The 15,947-nt window shown below is 42.2% G+C and overlaps 1 protein-coding gene across 12 annotated transcripts in view; it reads left to right on the top strand.

The window, feature by feature from the left end:
- The window catches only part of LAMA3 (laminin subunit alpha 3), a 267,407-nt gene that overhangs the window by 113,041 nt on the left and 138,419 nt on the right, over positions 1-15,947 (top strand). For 6 of the 12 annotated variants that reach the window (XM_009433807.5, XM_054672139.2, XM_001156417.6 and 3 more), the window contains 6 exons: positions 9,676-9,813; positions 12,365-12,411; positions 13,717-13,816; positions 14,502-14,554; positions 14,782-14,887; positions 15,699-15,798. In XM_009433807.5, the coding sequence (XP_009432082.3) occupies positions 9,676-9,813; positions 12,365-12,411; positions 13,717-13,816; positions 14,502-14,554; positions 14,782-14,887; positions 15,699-15,798 (544 nt within the window). Of the gene's footprint in view, positions 1-9,675; positions 9,814-12,364; positions 12,412-13,716; positions 13,817-14,501; positions 14,555-14,781; positions 14,888-15,698; positions 15,799-15,947 lie in introns of those variants that run through there. The other 6 variants (XM_063796039.1, XM_063796037.1, XM_054672137.2 and 3 more) reach the window with 5 other exon arrangements.

Genomic DNA, 15,947 nt, shown 5'->3' on the forward strand with positions numbered 1-15,947 from the left:
TCATATCCATTAAGCAATCTCTCCCTGTCCCCCCTCCTACACTTCCGAGCCTCTGTTAAACACTGTGCTGTTCTCTACTTCTATGAACTCAAATTTTTTAAGCTTCTCTATATGAGTGAGAACATGCAGAATTTATCTTTCTGTTCCTGACATATTTCATTTAGCATAATGTCCTTCAGGCTCATCCGTGTTGCCCTAAGTGACAGGATTTCATTCATTTTTATGGTTGAATAGTATTCCCCTGTGTATATATACCTCGTTTTCTTTGTCCATTCATCTGTTGATGGGCATTTAGGTTGACTTCATATCTTGATTATTGTGAATAATGCTGCAGTGAACATGGGGGTACAGGTCTATTCACAATAGCAAAGACATGGAATGAATCTAGATGCCCATCAACAGTGAACTGGATAAAGGAAATATGGTACTTATACACCATGGAATAGTATGCAGCCATAAAAAAGAATGAACTCATGTCCTTTGCAGCGACATGGATGCAGCTGAAGGCCATTATCCTAAGTAAATTAACACAGGAGTAGAAAAACCAAATACCGTATGTTCTCACTTATAAGTAGAAGCTTAACATTGAGTACACATGGACATAAAGATGAGAATAATAGACACGGGAGGACACTGGGGACTTCTAGAGGGAGGAGGATGAGAGGTGGGTGAAGGCTGAAAAACTACCTATCAGGTACTATGCTCAGTACCTGGGCGATTTTTTGGTTTCATACACCAAACCTCAGCAACACTCAGTTTACCCATATAACTAACAAACCTACACATGTACCCTCTGAACCTAAATTAAAAGTTGAAAAAAAGTGTTACCTGCATTTTAGAGCCTAAAAACCTCCATGGGGGCACAGGTGTCCCTTTCATATACAAATTCCCTTTTCTTTGGATAGATACTCAGTAGTGAGATGGCTAGATTGTATGGTAGTTCTACTTTTAGTTTTTAAAGAAACCTCCATACTGTTTTCCATAATCGCCATACCAATTTGCATTCCCACCAATAATGTATAATAGTTTCCTTTTCTTCACATCCTTTCCAGCATTTGCTATTTTTGGTCTTTTTGATGATAGCCATTCTAACGGAGATGATATCTCATTGTGGGTTTGATTTTCATTTCCCTGATGATTAGTGATGTTGAACATTTTTTCGTATACTTGTTGGCCTTTTGTATGTCTTCTTTTTAGAAATGTCTATTTATATCCTTTGCCCACTTTTAAATCACATTATTTGAGTTTTTGCTGTTCAGTTGGAAAACAAAGATTTTTGTTTTACATACATATAACATACGCATATACAGAAAAAACATATTCATAACAAAATAGGAAGAAATACTCACTACAATTACAAATACTAATTTCTGTAACAGGTCACATGGTCATAGCTGGTGTAAGTTGAGCATCCCAAATACAAAAATCCAAAATGCTCCCACATCCAGAACTTTTTGAGTGCTGACACGATGCTCAAAACAAATACTCATTGGAAAATTTTGGATTTTGAATATTCAAATTTCAGATGTCCAATCAGGTATAATGCAAATATTCCAAAATCTGAAAAAATAAAAAATCTAAAACATGTTTGGTCCCAGCATTTCGGATAAGGGATACTCAAACTGTATTTGTAACTACCTTCTTCTGCCACCCATTCCATATTCCCTTTGCCCTCAGCAAGCACCTCATGGTTCTTTACCTGGTGAAGTGACACAAATCTTCATTCTTGAAGGGTCTAGGACATCAATAGTCTTGCCTGAATTGGGTTGTAGTTTTCCATTGACTTTAATCACAAGACATGGTAATACTAAGAGACACCTTAAGTCATCTCCTGTATTCTAGACATATTCTTCCTTACCTCCATTTTTGAAGAGCAGTTCATTTTCCCCTTGGTAATTAGTGCAACGCAATTGCTTCTATCTTCATCTGTTGATTCAGAGGAATGAGGAAACCACGTAGCAGTCTTAACTTCCAGTTCAATAGAATGATCGTCACGTCTCCTGGTAGAAGCATTTCTTCCTCTGGAACTAAGACCTCTCGACCACCAGAGCAGAAGGCAGCTGGGATTGGAAGCTAGTTGATTACTAGGGTTTATAGTGAGTGATGCCACTCCCATTTCTACCTCTTGATTCCTGAACTCGTGAATCTTGGCTATCAGGGAAACCATATGTTGTACAATGATTCAGAGCAGATACTGCTTTCTGGAGAAACTTGCCTCAGCCCCGCAAGGTACTGCCACCTAGCTGGCACTGTAACTGAGTTTTCAAAAGGCCATTCCACTGTTGTATTAAGCCACCTGTTCAGGATGGTGGGGAAAGTGGCAAGATTAGTGAATTCCATGACCATGGGCTCACTGCTGCATTCCATTTGTTGTGAAGCGAGTTCTTTGATCAGAAGCAATACTATGTGGATACTATGACAGTAAATAAAGCATTCTGTAAGTCTACAAATGTAGTTTTGACAGAAGCATTGCATGCAGAGAAGGAATTTCTGTATCCAAGTAAGTGTCCATTCCAATAAGAACAAAACACTTCCCCTTCCATGATAGGACAGTTCAAAGTAATTAACCTGCCACCAGGTAGCCAGCTGATTACCCTGGAGAATGGTGCCATATTGAGGACTTGGTATTGGTCTCTGCTGCTCGCAGACTGGGAACTCAGCTGTGGTGAGTGGAAGTACATTTTGCTGAGCCCAGGGATAAACTCCATCCCTGCCCCCATGGCTACTTTGTTATGAGCCCACTGGACAATGATAGAAGTGGATGGGACAGAGGCTGCCTGGTATCCACAGAACAGATCCTCCTGTCTACTTGGGAAGCATTCACCTAGGACATGTTTCTTAGCCATTTAGAGAGGGTTTTCACTCAGACCCTTCCCCAGATCTTCCTGTCACCAATTTTCCAATCAAGTTCCTTCAAAGTCCCTGGCCATCCAGTCAAAGAATTGGCCACAGCCCATTAATCAATATGTAATTTCACATCTGGCCATTTCTCCGTCCAAGCAAAGTGAACAACCAGCACACTGCTCAAAGTTCTCCCTACTGGGAGGATTTCCCTTCACCACTGTCCTTCAGGATGTCTCAGAAAGGCGCAAATGTGCTGCAGCTGTCCACTTTCAGGTGATGCCTGCATATCTTGCAGTACCTGGTCTAAAACAGGCCTAAGTTTTCTCTTTCTTTGTTAACTGATCACAAGGAACTCACCATAATGCTGTAGATGTGGAATGTAGCAGGAGTGTGGAGTGTGGCGTTCTTTGCACAGCTTACTTGTGTAGAGGCTGCTTGGATCCAATCTTATGTATACCACTTCCATTTGATGACGGAATGCTGCTGTGCTTGCCCAACTTATGGCTTCGTGGGTCAGATAACACCCAGTTCATAATGGTTAGCTCACATCACATAGTGACTTCATGGCCCATGGTTAAGCCTTCTGTCTCTACTAAGACCCAGTAGAAAGTGAAAAGCTGTTTCTCAAAAAAAAGTTATCTGTAGAGGATGGCTTATATGCAGACGGTGGCAGGACTTTGCTCCAAAATCCTAAGGGTCTGCACTGTCGTTCACTTATGTGGGCCTGCTGAAGGCTCCAAAAAGCATCCCTATCTGCCACTGACACTTAAAAGCACCATTAGATCTGCTCAGTCATATGCTTTAAGTGGCAGAACAGCTTACACAGCAGCCTGGACCTGCTGCAGAGCCTTCCCTTGTTCTGGGACTCACACTACTGGACCCTTAGAAATTTAACTGAGGTAGAAGACTCTGGATGTTTTATTGGATTTAATTTTTACCTCCTGACACCCAAATGTCTTACCAATAAGTCTAGAGTAGTTGCTACTTCTTGTTCACTAGCTCCAATTAGCATAATGTCCTCAATGTAATAGACCGATGTGATGCCTTATGGAAGGGAAAGGTGATCAAGATCCCTGTGACCTAAATTATGACACAGGACCAGAGTTGATAGACCCCTGATGTAGGACAGTGATATAGTTTGGATGTTTGCCCCCTCCAAACCTCGCGTTGAAATCTGATCCCCAATGTTGTAGGTGGGGCCTGGTGGGAGGTGTTTGGATCATGGAGATGGATCCTTCATGAATGGCTTAGTATTGTCCTCCTGATAGTGGGTGAGATCTCTCTCTGAGTTCACTTGAGATCTGGTTGTTTAAAAGTGTGTGATACCTCCCCCTACCTTGCTTCTGTTCTTGCTATATGATGTACTGGCTCCCCTTTACCTTCTGCCATGGGTTGTAAGTTCCCTGAGACCCTCACCAGAAGCAGATGCTGGCACCATGCTTCCTGTACAGCTTGCAAAACTATGCCAATTAAATTTCTTTTCTTCATAAATTACCTAGCCCCAGGTATTTGTTTATAGCAACACAAAAATAGCCTAATACAGACAGTGAAAGTATATTGCTGGCCTGGCCAGTTGAAAACAAACTGCTTGTTGGTTTTTACTAAAGGTGTGAAGGAACAAAGCATTTGCCAGACTAACAGCTGCATTCTAGGTGTCAGGTGATATGTTAATTTGCTCAAGCAATGAAGCCACATCTAGTATAGCAGCTGCAATTGGAGTTGCTACCTGGTTAAGTTTATAATAATCTACTGTCATTATCCAGGATACATATATTTTCTGTACAGGCCAAATAGATGAATTGAATGGGCAAGCAGTAGGAATCACCACCCCTGCATCTTTCAAGTCTTTGATGGTAGCCCTCATCTCTGCAATTCCTGCAGAAATGTTGTATTGCTTTTGGTTGTACTATTTTCCTAGGTAGAGGCAGTTCTAATGGCTTCCACTTGGCCTTTTCCATCATAATAACTTCCACTCCATAGGTCAGGGAACCAATGTGAAGATTTTGTCAGTTGCTGAGGATGTATATTCCAGTTATGAATTCCAGAACTGGGGAAATAACTACAGGCTGAGTTCAGGAACCCACTGCCCTCATTATAAGATGGACCTGAGTTAAAGCTTCATTGATCACCTGACCCCCATAAACCCATACTCTGACTAGAGGGCCACAGTGACATTTTGGGTCTTCTAGAATTGGTGTCAATTTAGAGCTGATGTCCACTAATAGAAAGAATAGAAAGATCTGATTATTTCCTTTTTGCCAGTGTGTAGTCACCTTGGTAAAAGGCCATAAGTCCCTTTGGAAAAGGCTGGGAGAAAGATTTACCTTATAAATGTTTGGCGGTGGAGTGGAGTTCTTCCACAATAGTACCTACTCTCCCCTTCATTCAAAGAGTTCTGGGTCTGTAAACCAGCTCAGGTCTGGTAATTGATTGAGGGGATATGACTCTATTTTTATGTTTCAAGTTAGACTTGTTCATTTGACCTACAACTCTTCCACTTCTACAAAGCAAGTCAGAATTTGCTAGACTTCCCAGCTGTTTCACTTCCAGGAACACCATGATCAACTAGTCAGCATAGGTCTCTGAGTCAGACTATTTTGACTGCTGTTTCAACTCCATTGTCCATTATGGTAACCACACCCGCCTTGCTTTTGGTGGTTTATTGCCACCACTTGGCTGCCACCAACCTGGGGCCCAATTACCCCCATTGCACTTAGGTTTTCCAACTTGATGGCAGCAGTTTCCACATCCTTGACATCTATTCTCACAGATATTCCTCAAATTGCTGTCTGTCTGTTTAAATTGGAAAAATCATTTAGTTCTTTTGAAGTGTAGCGCACCTTCTCATGGGTCATACTTTGTACTTCACCTTTCAGGGCTTGCTGGGATTTGAGTCCAGTTATCAGTTGATAAGGAAAGTGGGATGGGGGTGGGTCCTGAAGAGAATCAGTGGGGTCTTCCATGACAGCTCCCTCAGGGGAGGCCATTACAGTTTTCTCTGGCAAAGCAGGGTTAACCTGCTCAAACATGGGTTGGGGGGTGCAGTTGCTTCTTCTGACAAAGAAGACTCATTGGAATTTAGGGGTTCAGTGTCCCCATCTTCGTCATGATCTTCCCATATGTCCCCAAAGCAATTTTCAAAGTCCTATTCCTTCCCAATCTATGCCCCCACTTTAACAGCAGATACTCTGCAAGGTTTGGAATTTAACTTGCATTGCAATTCAGACCTCGCAGGATGAAGATTCTTGGTTTGGTTTTCTGCAGTCTCAGCTCTGAGGCTGTAGGAGATAAGGATTTCTTTCTAGGAAGGCATAGAAACTTTCAGGTCATTTATGCTGCATCTGAGTGGGAATTCAAATCCCTCAACTCCTTTTCTTTCCCACTTTGTCCAGCCCAATTAGGAGCAACCAGCCAAGTTCATTATGCTCATTAGTTTGACGGAAATGTTCTATGTTATCAAATACGTGGTCACCCAGAACCTTGCCTATCATAATTATTTGATTAGGAGTATCTAATAGTGATATTTTTGTGTATCTCTATTACCACATCACACCGATGACTATCAGTGCTTTATTCACTATTGGAACTAGAGTCATTAGTGCTTCTAAATCTAGTCATTTAGAGAACCAATTCCAGAAACCCCCAAACCAATTCAGAGAATTTATTCTTAAAATTCTGTTCCTGGCTGGGCATTGTCTTATGCCTATAATTCCAGCACTTTGGGAGGCTAATGTGGGACAATCACTTGAGGCCAGGAGTTTGAGACCAGCCTGGGCAACATAGTGAGACCCTACCTGTATTTATGAATTTAAAAAATTCTGGTCCTCTAAGAATACTTCTCTTGGTACCAAAATCTGTATTAGTCAGGGTTCTCTAGATAGATAGATAGGTACGTAGATAGATCTTATCTAGTTACCTATGTACATATAATATATATTGTGTGAGTGTGTGTGTGTGTGTGTGTGTGTGTGTGTGTGTGTAGGGATGGGGAGAGTTTTATTTTAAGGACTTGATTCACACAGTTGTAGGGGCTGGCAAGTCCAAAATCTGCAAGGTAGGCTAACAGGTTGGAGATGCAGTCAAGAGGTGATTTTGCATCTTGAGTCCAAAGGCAATCTGTAGGCAGAATTCCTTCTTCCTTGGTGGACATCTGTCTTTTTCTCTTAAGGCCTTCACCTGATTGGATGAGGACCACTCACATGATGGAAGATAATCTGCTTTACTCAAAGTCTACTGATTTAAATGTTACTCTCATCTAAAAAATACCTTCACAGCACCATCTAGACTAGTGTTTGACCATTTGGCAACATAGTTAGCCAAGTTGACACAAAATTAACCACTGTAGAACCCAAGAACATTTCCTCGGAATTCTACCACTAGGTAGAGACTTAACCTCTGCAGACAGGCCAGCTGGGACTATGGGCCATGAGAGAAGACAGGTGGAAATGGCAGTAGGAGATCTGAGTGTTTGTCCTTCTGTCTGCCAATAGCTAGGGGAGCATTAGACATGCTTTATATGGAGTGGGTAGTGTCTTGTGGGGGTGCTTTATGCTATGTCAGTCATTCTCTAGTCTTTGTTCTGGATTTTTAGCTCTTAGAGATCAGGGAATACAGTCAACACCCAACACCCAGTATCCATGGGGGATTTGTTCCAGGACCATCCATGGGCACCAAAAAGCAAGGATACTCAAGTCTCTGTTGTAAAATGGCACAGTATTTGCAAATAAACTACACACATCCTCCTATATAAATTAAATTTCTAGATTACTTATAATACATAATATAATGTAAATGCTACATAGTTATATTACATTATTATTTTATTTGTATTATTTTTGTTATTTTTTAGTTGTGTATTTTTCTGAATATTTTTGATCTGTGTTTGAATGCATGGATCCAGAACCCACAGATATGGAAGGCTAACTATATGTGTTTTTGTATTTACCTCCACCGTAACACCTAGCAAGGGTGCTGCTGGAACACAGTAGGCCTTCAATCAATGTCTGCTGGATGGATGACTGTAAAATAGGAAAGTGAAATGATAGTAAATTCTCTGGGTCTGCAAGTACTTGTGTCTCTCTGAACAAGTCACATAGCCTGTTGAAACTCCCAGGTAATTTGTAAGTGAGTAAACTAGCCGAGTTCCCCTCCATCAGTGAGAGTTTCTTTTACGTTTCTGATGACAACACAGGTAAATTCTGTCGTTCACCATCATTTACTAAAAAGCACTTTCAGAGAAATTCACCATACATGGGCTGGGCTGTCACAGAGAATGAAAATAACATGGTCTCGTCCCTGTGGGGGCCCCATGCGCCAAGGCTTAGATTCCAAGGCTACCTGTAAATAAATTACCAGAATTGGGGCTTTACCTTATGAATCTTTTCTTTCCTAAGGCTCCAACTAGCATGGAATTTTTGAAACCTTGCAAACAAGGTTGCATCTTTTACTGTGTACACTACACTGGATAAAAATTTGGAAGTCAGATATACTAATTCATTGATTTTCATTAATTCAGTGTGGGAAAGTGTAAAGAGCACCTCCCCAAGCACTGGGGGACTTGGGTAATTAGAATAATAATGTTAATAAGTGTGAACACTTCTTGAGCATTTCGGCTGTGCGAAGCATCGTGCTCAATGCCTTACAGCTGATGATTCTCTGATAACTTCATAAAGTAGGTGCTATTATCAGCTCCAGTTTACAGAAGAGGAAACTGAGGCTTAAAGAAGCTAAGCAACTAGCCGTGATTGCAGGGCTGTTAAGTGGCACAGCTGGTACTGGAATCCAGATGTGTCTGACTCCAAAGACTGAAGCCCTTTATTAGAGACTAATCCATTGACTTTAAAAATGCCATTTAACTTCTGAACTTCACCATGTAATAATGGGATTCAATGAGATGCTCTCTCTAGTTTCTTTCAGTTCTTAAGATGTAGAACTCTTCAGCCGGAGAAGTCAGTCAGGTCATTTCCACTGCTCATCCCTCTCCAGAAGAAGGGTTTTTGCAATGCAAATGGGGACGACCTGTGCAACTCCAGCCCATAGAAGTCTAGTCTCATAGAGGCTAGTAGGGACCTGATCCAGTGGGAAGGGGGCCAAGAGGAGAATGAATGGCCAGCATCTGTTCTCTCCATCCACACGTGTTTATTCATCACTTAGCCAAAGATCATGGTAACAGCTTGGAGGAGGAAGGAAACTAGGATGCCTTTCCCATCCATTTCAATGTTGCCTGCACCATTTTTTCCATGACTACTTAACTACACTAGACATTGAGAAAAGAGGTATAAAGAGAGGAGGAAAGAGAAGATCAGGGACAGATGTAGGCTGATCTGACCTGGAATGGCTTGCACTTGATATGGAATATCAAGTGGGATATGGAATTAAAGTGGCCCTCCAGTGAGTCACATCCCCCATCAGTTGTTCCCTGCATCCTCCTCCTACAAATACCAGTTTCTGTAGGTGAGCAGAATCCCCAAAACCATCACCCAGCACCTGCAAATCTTGCTGAATATGAAATTCATGACAGCAATAAAAACTAGCAGTTATTGAGTGCTCGCTATGATAGGCGTTGTCCCAAGCTCTTTTAAGTATTATCTTATGCAATCCTCACAACAAGTTATCAAATAAAAATTCGTATCACTCCCATTTAAGGAAGGAGAAACTGAGGCTTAGAGCAGTTGAGTGGCTTGTTTCAGGTTCCCGACCTCATAAGAAGTGGAGCTGGAATTTGTGTTTGGGTCTTTCTGGCTCCACCCTCATGCTCTGCTCTGGGACGTGGTTCTTCCCCCTCCTATACCTGCAACCCCCGCCTTAGTCTGATTGAATTCTTTCATCCAGCCTGCTGGTGTTCAGCCCTTGGATCCTACCAGATGCCCTGCAGCTCAGTGACTGGACAGTGTGAATGTCGGCCAGGAGTTACAGGACAGCGGTGTGACAGGTGTCTCTCAGGAGCTTATGATTTCCCCCACTGCCAAGGTAGGAAAGTCAGCAGATTGCTAGAGGGCTGGTTCCTCTCTGAAGTGTGTGCAGCCAGCCTCCCAGAGAAGCCTGCAAATCCCCCACAGACTCACCACTGGCCACCCCTACATCCTGCTTTCACAGATCTAGTCTGCTTGGTTCCTCCCCTGTTCAAGTCTGGTTTGAAAACACGTATATCATATATGTACCCTCAAAGGAATCCAGAAATGATTTTTTTAACTAAAAATAATGTGAATTTCCATGTGCTATACATGTGGGTTTCTTGGTTCACATGTCAGTTTTCTGTGGATAGCATTGTGGCATAGGTGACTCCTTTGAGTTAAAGGGGCCATTTGTTGTCTTCTGTCCCGAGGCATCATGCCTTCTTTTGCTCCCAGCTTGTGGTGCTAATGCTGGCAGCACTGTAATGTTTCTAACAGATCCACTTGCCAGCAGGCTTAGCAGGACCTTTGCTGTGTTTCGGGCCTCTCTCCCTGCCCTCCTCTGGCCTTCTGGGGGACCGTGTCATCGTACTTCAGCCCAAGTGTTGGGGAAGGCGGGTGGGATGCACTGGAGTCTATGCAGTTTGGAGAGAGTGCACTGAGGGGGAGATGAAAACCAAGCCTGCAGCTGTGGGACATGGTTGGTATTCATCCCTCTGTTGATATGAGAGATTAAGGCTTGCCCATGTACCATGGCAGAGGGGACAGAAATGAGATGTCCACAAATTTCCCTGGGCTCCCTGGTGTGTGCAGCCAGAGAGCAGACCAGTAGCTCTTGTCAATTTCAGAGAACTCTTGCTACTGTGAAGAGGTGTTTGTGGAAGGCTGACCCAGACTATCCATCAGAAGAATGTGGTTTCTCAGACCCCTTCCTGCCCTTTGAAGACAGGACTGACTTCATTTCCCAGAATCTTCCTAACCAGAATCCTCTGGAGACCAGGTTTCCTTGAGGGTGGAAGTTGCAGCAGGCAGTCAGAGTAGGGTGCTTGCCTTTCAAAAGGCCTGAAGGTCCCTAGGATGTGAGGACATCCTGCATGGGTCTGCTCACCTCCATGGGCCTCAGGAGCAGAAGGAAGTGCTGTGGCTGCCTGGCAGAGAAGCTGAGCAGCCACAGTCATCCCAGGGCTAGATGGCAATGTTTGTGTCCTGGAGAGGAACCCGAGGTTGGGCATGGAAAACAAACAGCTGGAAATTTGTGTTGGGTATTACGGAAAAATGCAGGGAACGGGAGAACATCAGAAAAGAAAGAGAGGGCAGGGTGGCTCATGCTTGTAACCCCAGCACTTTGGGAGGCTGAGGCGGGAGGATTGCTTGAGGCCAGGAGTTGGAGACCAGCCTGGGCAACATAATGAGATCCTGTCTCTAGAATTTTTATTTATTTTTTATTTGATTTGTTTTTTTTGAGACAGAGTCTCGCTTTGTCCCCCAGGCTGGAGTGCAGTGGCACGATCTCAGCTCACTGCAAGCTCTGCCTCACGGGTTCAAGCAATTCTCCTGCCTCAGCCTCTCAAGTAGCTGGGATTACAGGCATGTGCCACCATGCCCAGCTAATTTGTTGTATTTTTAGTAGAGATGGGGTTTCACCATGTCAGCCAGGATGATCTTGATCTCCTGACCTCGTGATTTGTCCGCCTTGGCCTCCCAAAGTGCTGGGATTACAGGCGTAAGCCACCACTCCCAGCCTCTAGAAAATATTTTTTAAAATAACCGGGCATGGTGGTGCATGCCTGTCATTCCAGCTCCTCAGAAGGATGAGGTGAGAGGATCACTTGAGCCCAGGCATCGGAGGTTGCAGTGAGCTATGATCGTGCCACTGCACTCCAACCTGGAAGACAGAGCAAGACCCTGTCTCAAAAAGGAGAGTGAGAGAGAGAATGAGAATCATCAAGGGGAAGCTGAGGCAGACAGAAACAAACAAAGCCAATAGGGTTAAGGAACAATTTATAAGCAAACAAGATCCTATTATGGATTTATTTAAATGATTTGAAAAACCAGACTCAGAACAGACTTACCCAGTTCAAACACTGTGTAATTGTAATACTGAAACATTGCAAGATCCCAATTTATTGAAGAGAGATTATATTTGGTTTGTAGTGTTATAGTAAGTCAGGAAAACAAACCAATTGATTTTATAAATAACTTTAGTATGGGTGGGAACAAGGAGGTGTGATAATTAAAGATGTACTTAGAAATTCTAGAAGGTCTTTTAAATGGGCAATTAAAAATCTCTTGGTACAATATTGCCCTCTTCTGGACAATACTAATGATGCTCAAAATTTTAGAATCTTTCTCTAATCTCCTCCTTCATCATCAATTAGAAGTGAACTGTCATGAGTAGACAGGATAGGGATTTGTTCAGTGGCAAAAGAGGTAATTTGGGGATTAAGGACCATAAATGTCATTCAAGATGCCTGACTATGAATTGCATGCAGACTTTGCCACACATCTATCGAAAATATAAATGTAGATACACTGTTTTTGAAAACAAAACATTTAAAACTTGAAACATCAAAACAAAGAGAAAAACAAACTACCAGATAATTTAAAAATTTCTGAATCATATTCAGGTTCCAGCAGTGCTTGTGACCCAGCTGGTACCATCAACTCCAATTTGGTAAGTAGACTATAAAAGGGTTGCAATTCTAACTATCTCTATTATTCTCATACATGTTAAGGACTAACAGTGTGGGCACTTCCAGAAATTAAAATAAGACCCAAGGCTAAATTGCTTAAAGAGGTCATTGTTGTTTTTCAAAGAGCATATGTGATTTTGTGATTTTTTTTTTCAAAAACAAAAAAATAAGATTTAGTTAAACTTGTTACTCTGGAGTCCTAGAGTTTAACTCTTACTGCAGGTTTGTAGGTTACTCAGAGGGTGTTGCCTCTGTGGAGCCCTGCATGTAAGTCTGACAAACATAATTAATAACATTGAGAAAATCAATGGCCAAGGACACATTAAATAAAGTTGGCTGTGTACAAAATAATTACAATTTATTTTATATTATTCCAAGCACAATACCATGGTATTCTGAACATTTTTTTTTCTTTTTCTTTTCTTTTCTTTCTTTCTTTTTTTTTTTTTTTTTTTTTTTTTTGCTCTTGTCGCCCAGGCCGGAGTGCAGTGTCGCGATCTCAGCTCACTGCAACCTCCGCCTCCTGGGTCAAGCGATTCTTGTGCCTCAGCCTCCGAGTAACTGGGATTACAGGCACGCCCCACCACACCTGGCTAATTTTTGTATTTTTAGTAGAGATGGGGTTTCGCCATGTTGGCTAGGCTGGTCTCGAACTCCTGACCTCAGGCGATCCACCTGCCTCAGCCTCCCAAAGTGCTGGGGTTACAGGCGTGAGCTACCACACCCGGACTATTCTGAACAATTTTCTGAGATAATTTAGAAATTGTCTGTCTTCTTGGCCTCAGAGCCTAGAGATGCCGACTTCCAGGCACAGAATGGATGGAGTGAAAGAGGTTCTGCCATCCTTCCCATAAGCCTTGATGACATTGATGCAAGGCCGTGATCTTGCATGTTACAAAAGCACTCTCAGATAAACAATTCTTAACTGATTTTCAACATGTTAAATATTCAGACATTTTTTCTATTTAAATTGGTAGTCTATGCTGTAACAGTATCAACAGACACTGACAATGTTATAAGAGTGATTTTAAAATTTTCTTTCTCCTTATTTTCCAGTTTCTTTTTAACCACAAATGTGGATTACATGCATAACAAATAAATGAATAAAAATAAACAAAAGCAATTAGCAGACTGTTGAAATCAACCCAGTATTTTTTCCCCCTGGATACACTTAATTACTTTTCATGACCAAAATATGTTTCTGTGACAAGTCTTTGCTCACGCACATGTTTGAAAACATGTCTTAATTCCAAGAAGTCAAATGTTTGTTTGATTTTCATTCAAAGGGGTATTGCCAATGCAAGCTTCATGTTGAAGGTCCTACTTGTAGCCGCTGCAAACTGTTATATTGGAATCTGGACAAAGAAAACCCCAGTGGATGTTCAGGTAGGTTTCTTATATGTCATAATTTACTATATTGTAATGTTCTCTTAATTTTCTCTGCCTCAGTGACTAAATCCACAAAAGAGCTATTTGTTGAATCACTTCAATTTGACAAGATTCTATGTAATGTTCTGATGTTTTCCCCCCACTTTTGACAGAATTTCTGTCACTTTCAAAATCTTAGCAAGGGATTTCTATCCTGTTTCTGTATGTATTTTGTTGTTTGAGAAGACAGCTACTTGATAAATGGTTTTTATGTCCTTGTTTTTATAATTTACTTTTTCTGGTTTAATTTTAATTTTATGCTTATATCGGAGCCAGTATAAGGACTTAAAAACACCGAGTTAAGGATACTGAATAACCTTCAATAGAGTGTATTTTCATGCATGCATATCAGTAATGACCTCGGCATTGGAATCATTCAAAAATCCCATGATGTTGTGGCTTTTGTCATGAAGTAGCCATGAACTAGCTGTTACTTTTTGTAAATGGATAGTGTGGATTGGTCTGTTCTGCCAACTTCAGAAAGCATTCTAATTTTAGGCCTCAGCGATCCAAACTCTCATTCTGTTGAACTGCGCTGGCAAGGCCAACTGCACACGTTGTGTTGCAGCTGTGTGATGTTCCCAGAGCCAGGAACTGTCTTTTGTGTCTCCCTTAGTTCAAGGATGCTCTCTTATCTCCACAGAATGCAAGTGCCATAAGGCGGGAACAGTGAGTGGAACTGGAGAGTGTAGGCAGGTAAAGTGGGCTGAGTTTTCATGTGACAACAGCAGAATGCTACAGCAACTGCTTGTGGGGTTTCTGGGGGCGTGTGTTAGTACCTCTGTCATTCTACAGAGCATGGTAATCCTTTCCAGATCCTGGCTACACTGCTTCCTATTATACAGTGAGCCAGTTTTCAATCTTGAAGATTAGTGAATTCTGTAATTATATCAAATGTTGTCATCTGGCTCACTGTTCTGCAGGGAGATGGTGACTGTCACTGCAAGTCCCATGTGGGTGGCGATTCCTGCGACACCTGTGAAGATGGATATTTTGCTTTGGAAAAGAGCAATTACTTTGGGTGTCAAGGTAAATAAGTCCATTGGGCCCTGAGCAAAGCACAGTGTTGATGGACAAAGATGGTCTAAATAACATTTCTTCTGAGTTTGTCATCTTCACGCAGACTTTCTGACGGAATGGCCCTGAAACATTCTGTCCAGGGAATTTGGCCAAACATTGATTACATTGAAACTAGTAAATTGCAAGTGGGGCTGTTTCTACTTCTCTTCTACCAGCACACTGTGGGTTTAATGATAAGAAACAATAACTGGGATGGGAGGGCATCTGTTAGTTTTATAAATAACATCAATATTTAGTAATTTTAAAGATATATTTTATATTATCAAAAATGCTAGCATCAGATTTTTAGAGACAGTGTTGTGTTAAATAATGAAATTGCTGGACAGTTGCCCCGCAAGGCTACTCTTGAATCTCTCGCTCGGCCCCTGGTTATCACATGCTCTTTAGAACAGCACTGTTTCTGAAGCACGTTTACTCCTGGGCTGCTGTCGTCTTTGCACTGGACAACAGCATTTGAGCTGGCCTATAGTAGCCGCCTCCAACTTAGAAGCAGACCTTTGGAAAGACACACCATTTTAATTTTGTTTTTGTTTTTGTTTTGGTTTTGGTTTTTGTGGTTGAATCTGATCTCCAAGCGCGGACACACCATTTTAGTTTGGGAGTTTCCAAGATTTCAAACACTTGCCCGACAGATGTGGCAGAGGAAAGAAGGCAGGCACTGTGTCACTGGGATGGTCAGTTTTCCTTTCTTGTAGAGCAGGGGAGGCGCTCAGTGTGGAGATGGTTTAAGGTATAACTGCTGCTGTTTCCTGGCTTTCAGGGTGTCAGTGTGACATTGGTGGGGCATTGTCCTCCATGTGCAGTGGGCCCTCGGGAGTGTGCCAGTGCCGAGAGCATGTCGTGGGAAAGGTGTGCCAGCGGTGAGTCTTCAGGAGGCTTCTTCCCATGTTCAGGGTGTGAAAGATGGTCTTAGACATTCCTGCCTGTGCTACAGCTCTGGAGAAGAGAGAAGCAGCCCTAAAGATCGAGGTCAGGGGAAGCTGTCCTATGTCAATTGAAATCTGGACAT

Source organism: Pan troglodytes, chromosome 17 (genome assembly GCF_028858775.2).
Source record: "Pan troglodytes isolate AG18354 chromosome 17, NHGRI_mPanTro3-v2.0_pri, whole genome shotgun sequence".
NCBI lineage: Eukaryota > Metazoa > Chordata > Mammalia > Primates > Hominidae > Pan > Pan troglodytes.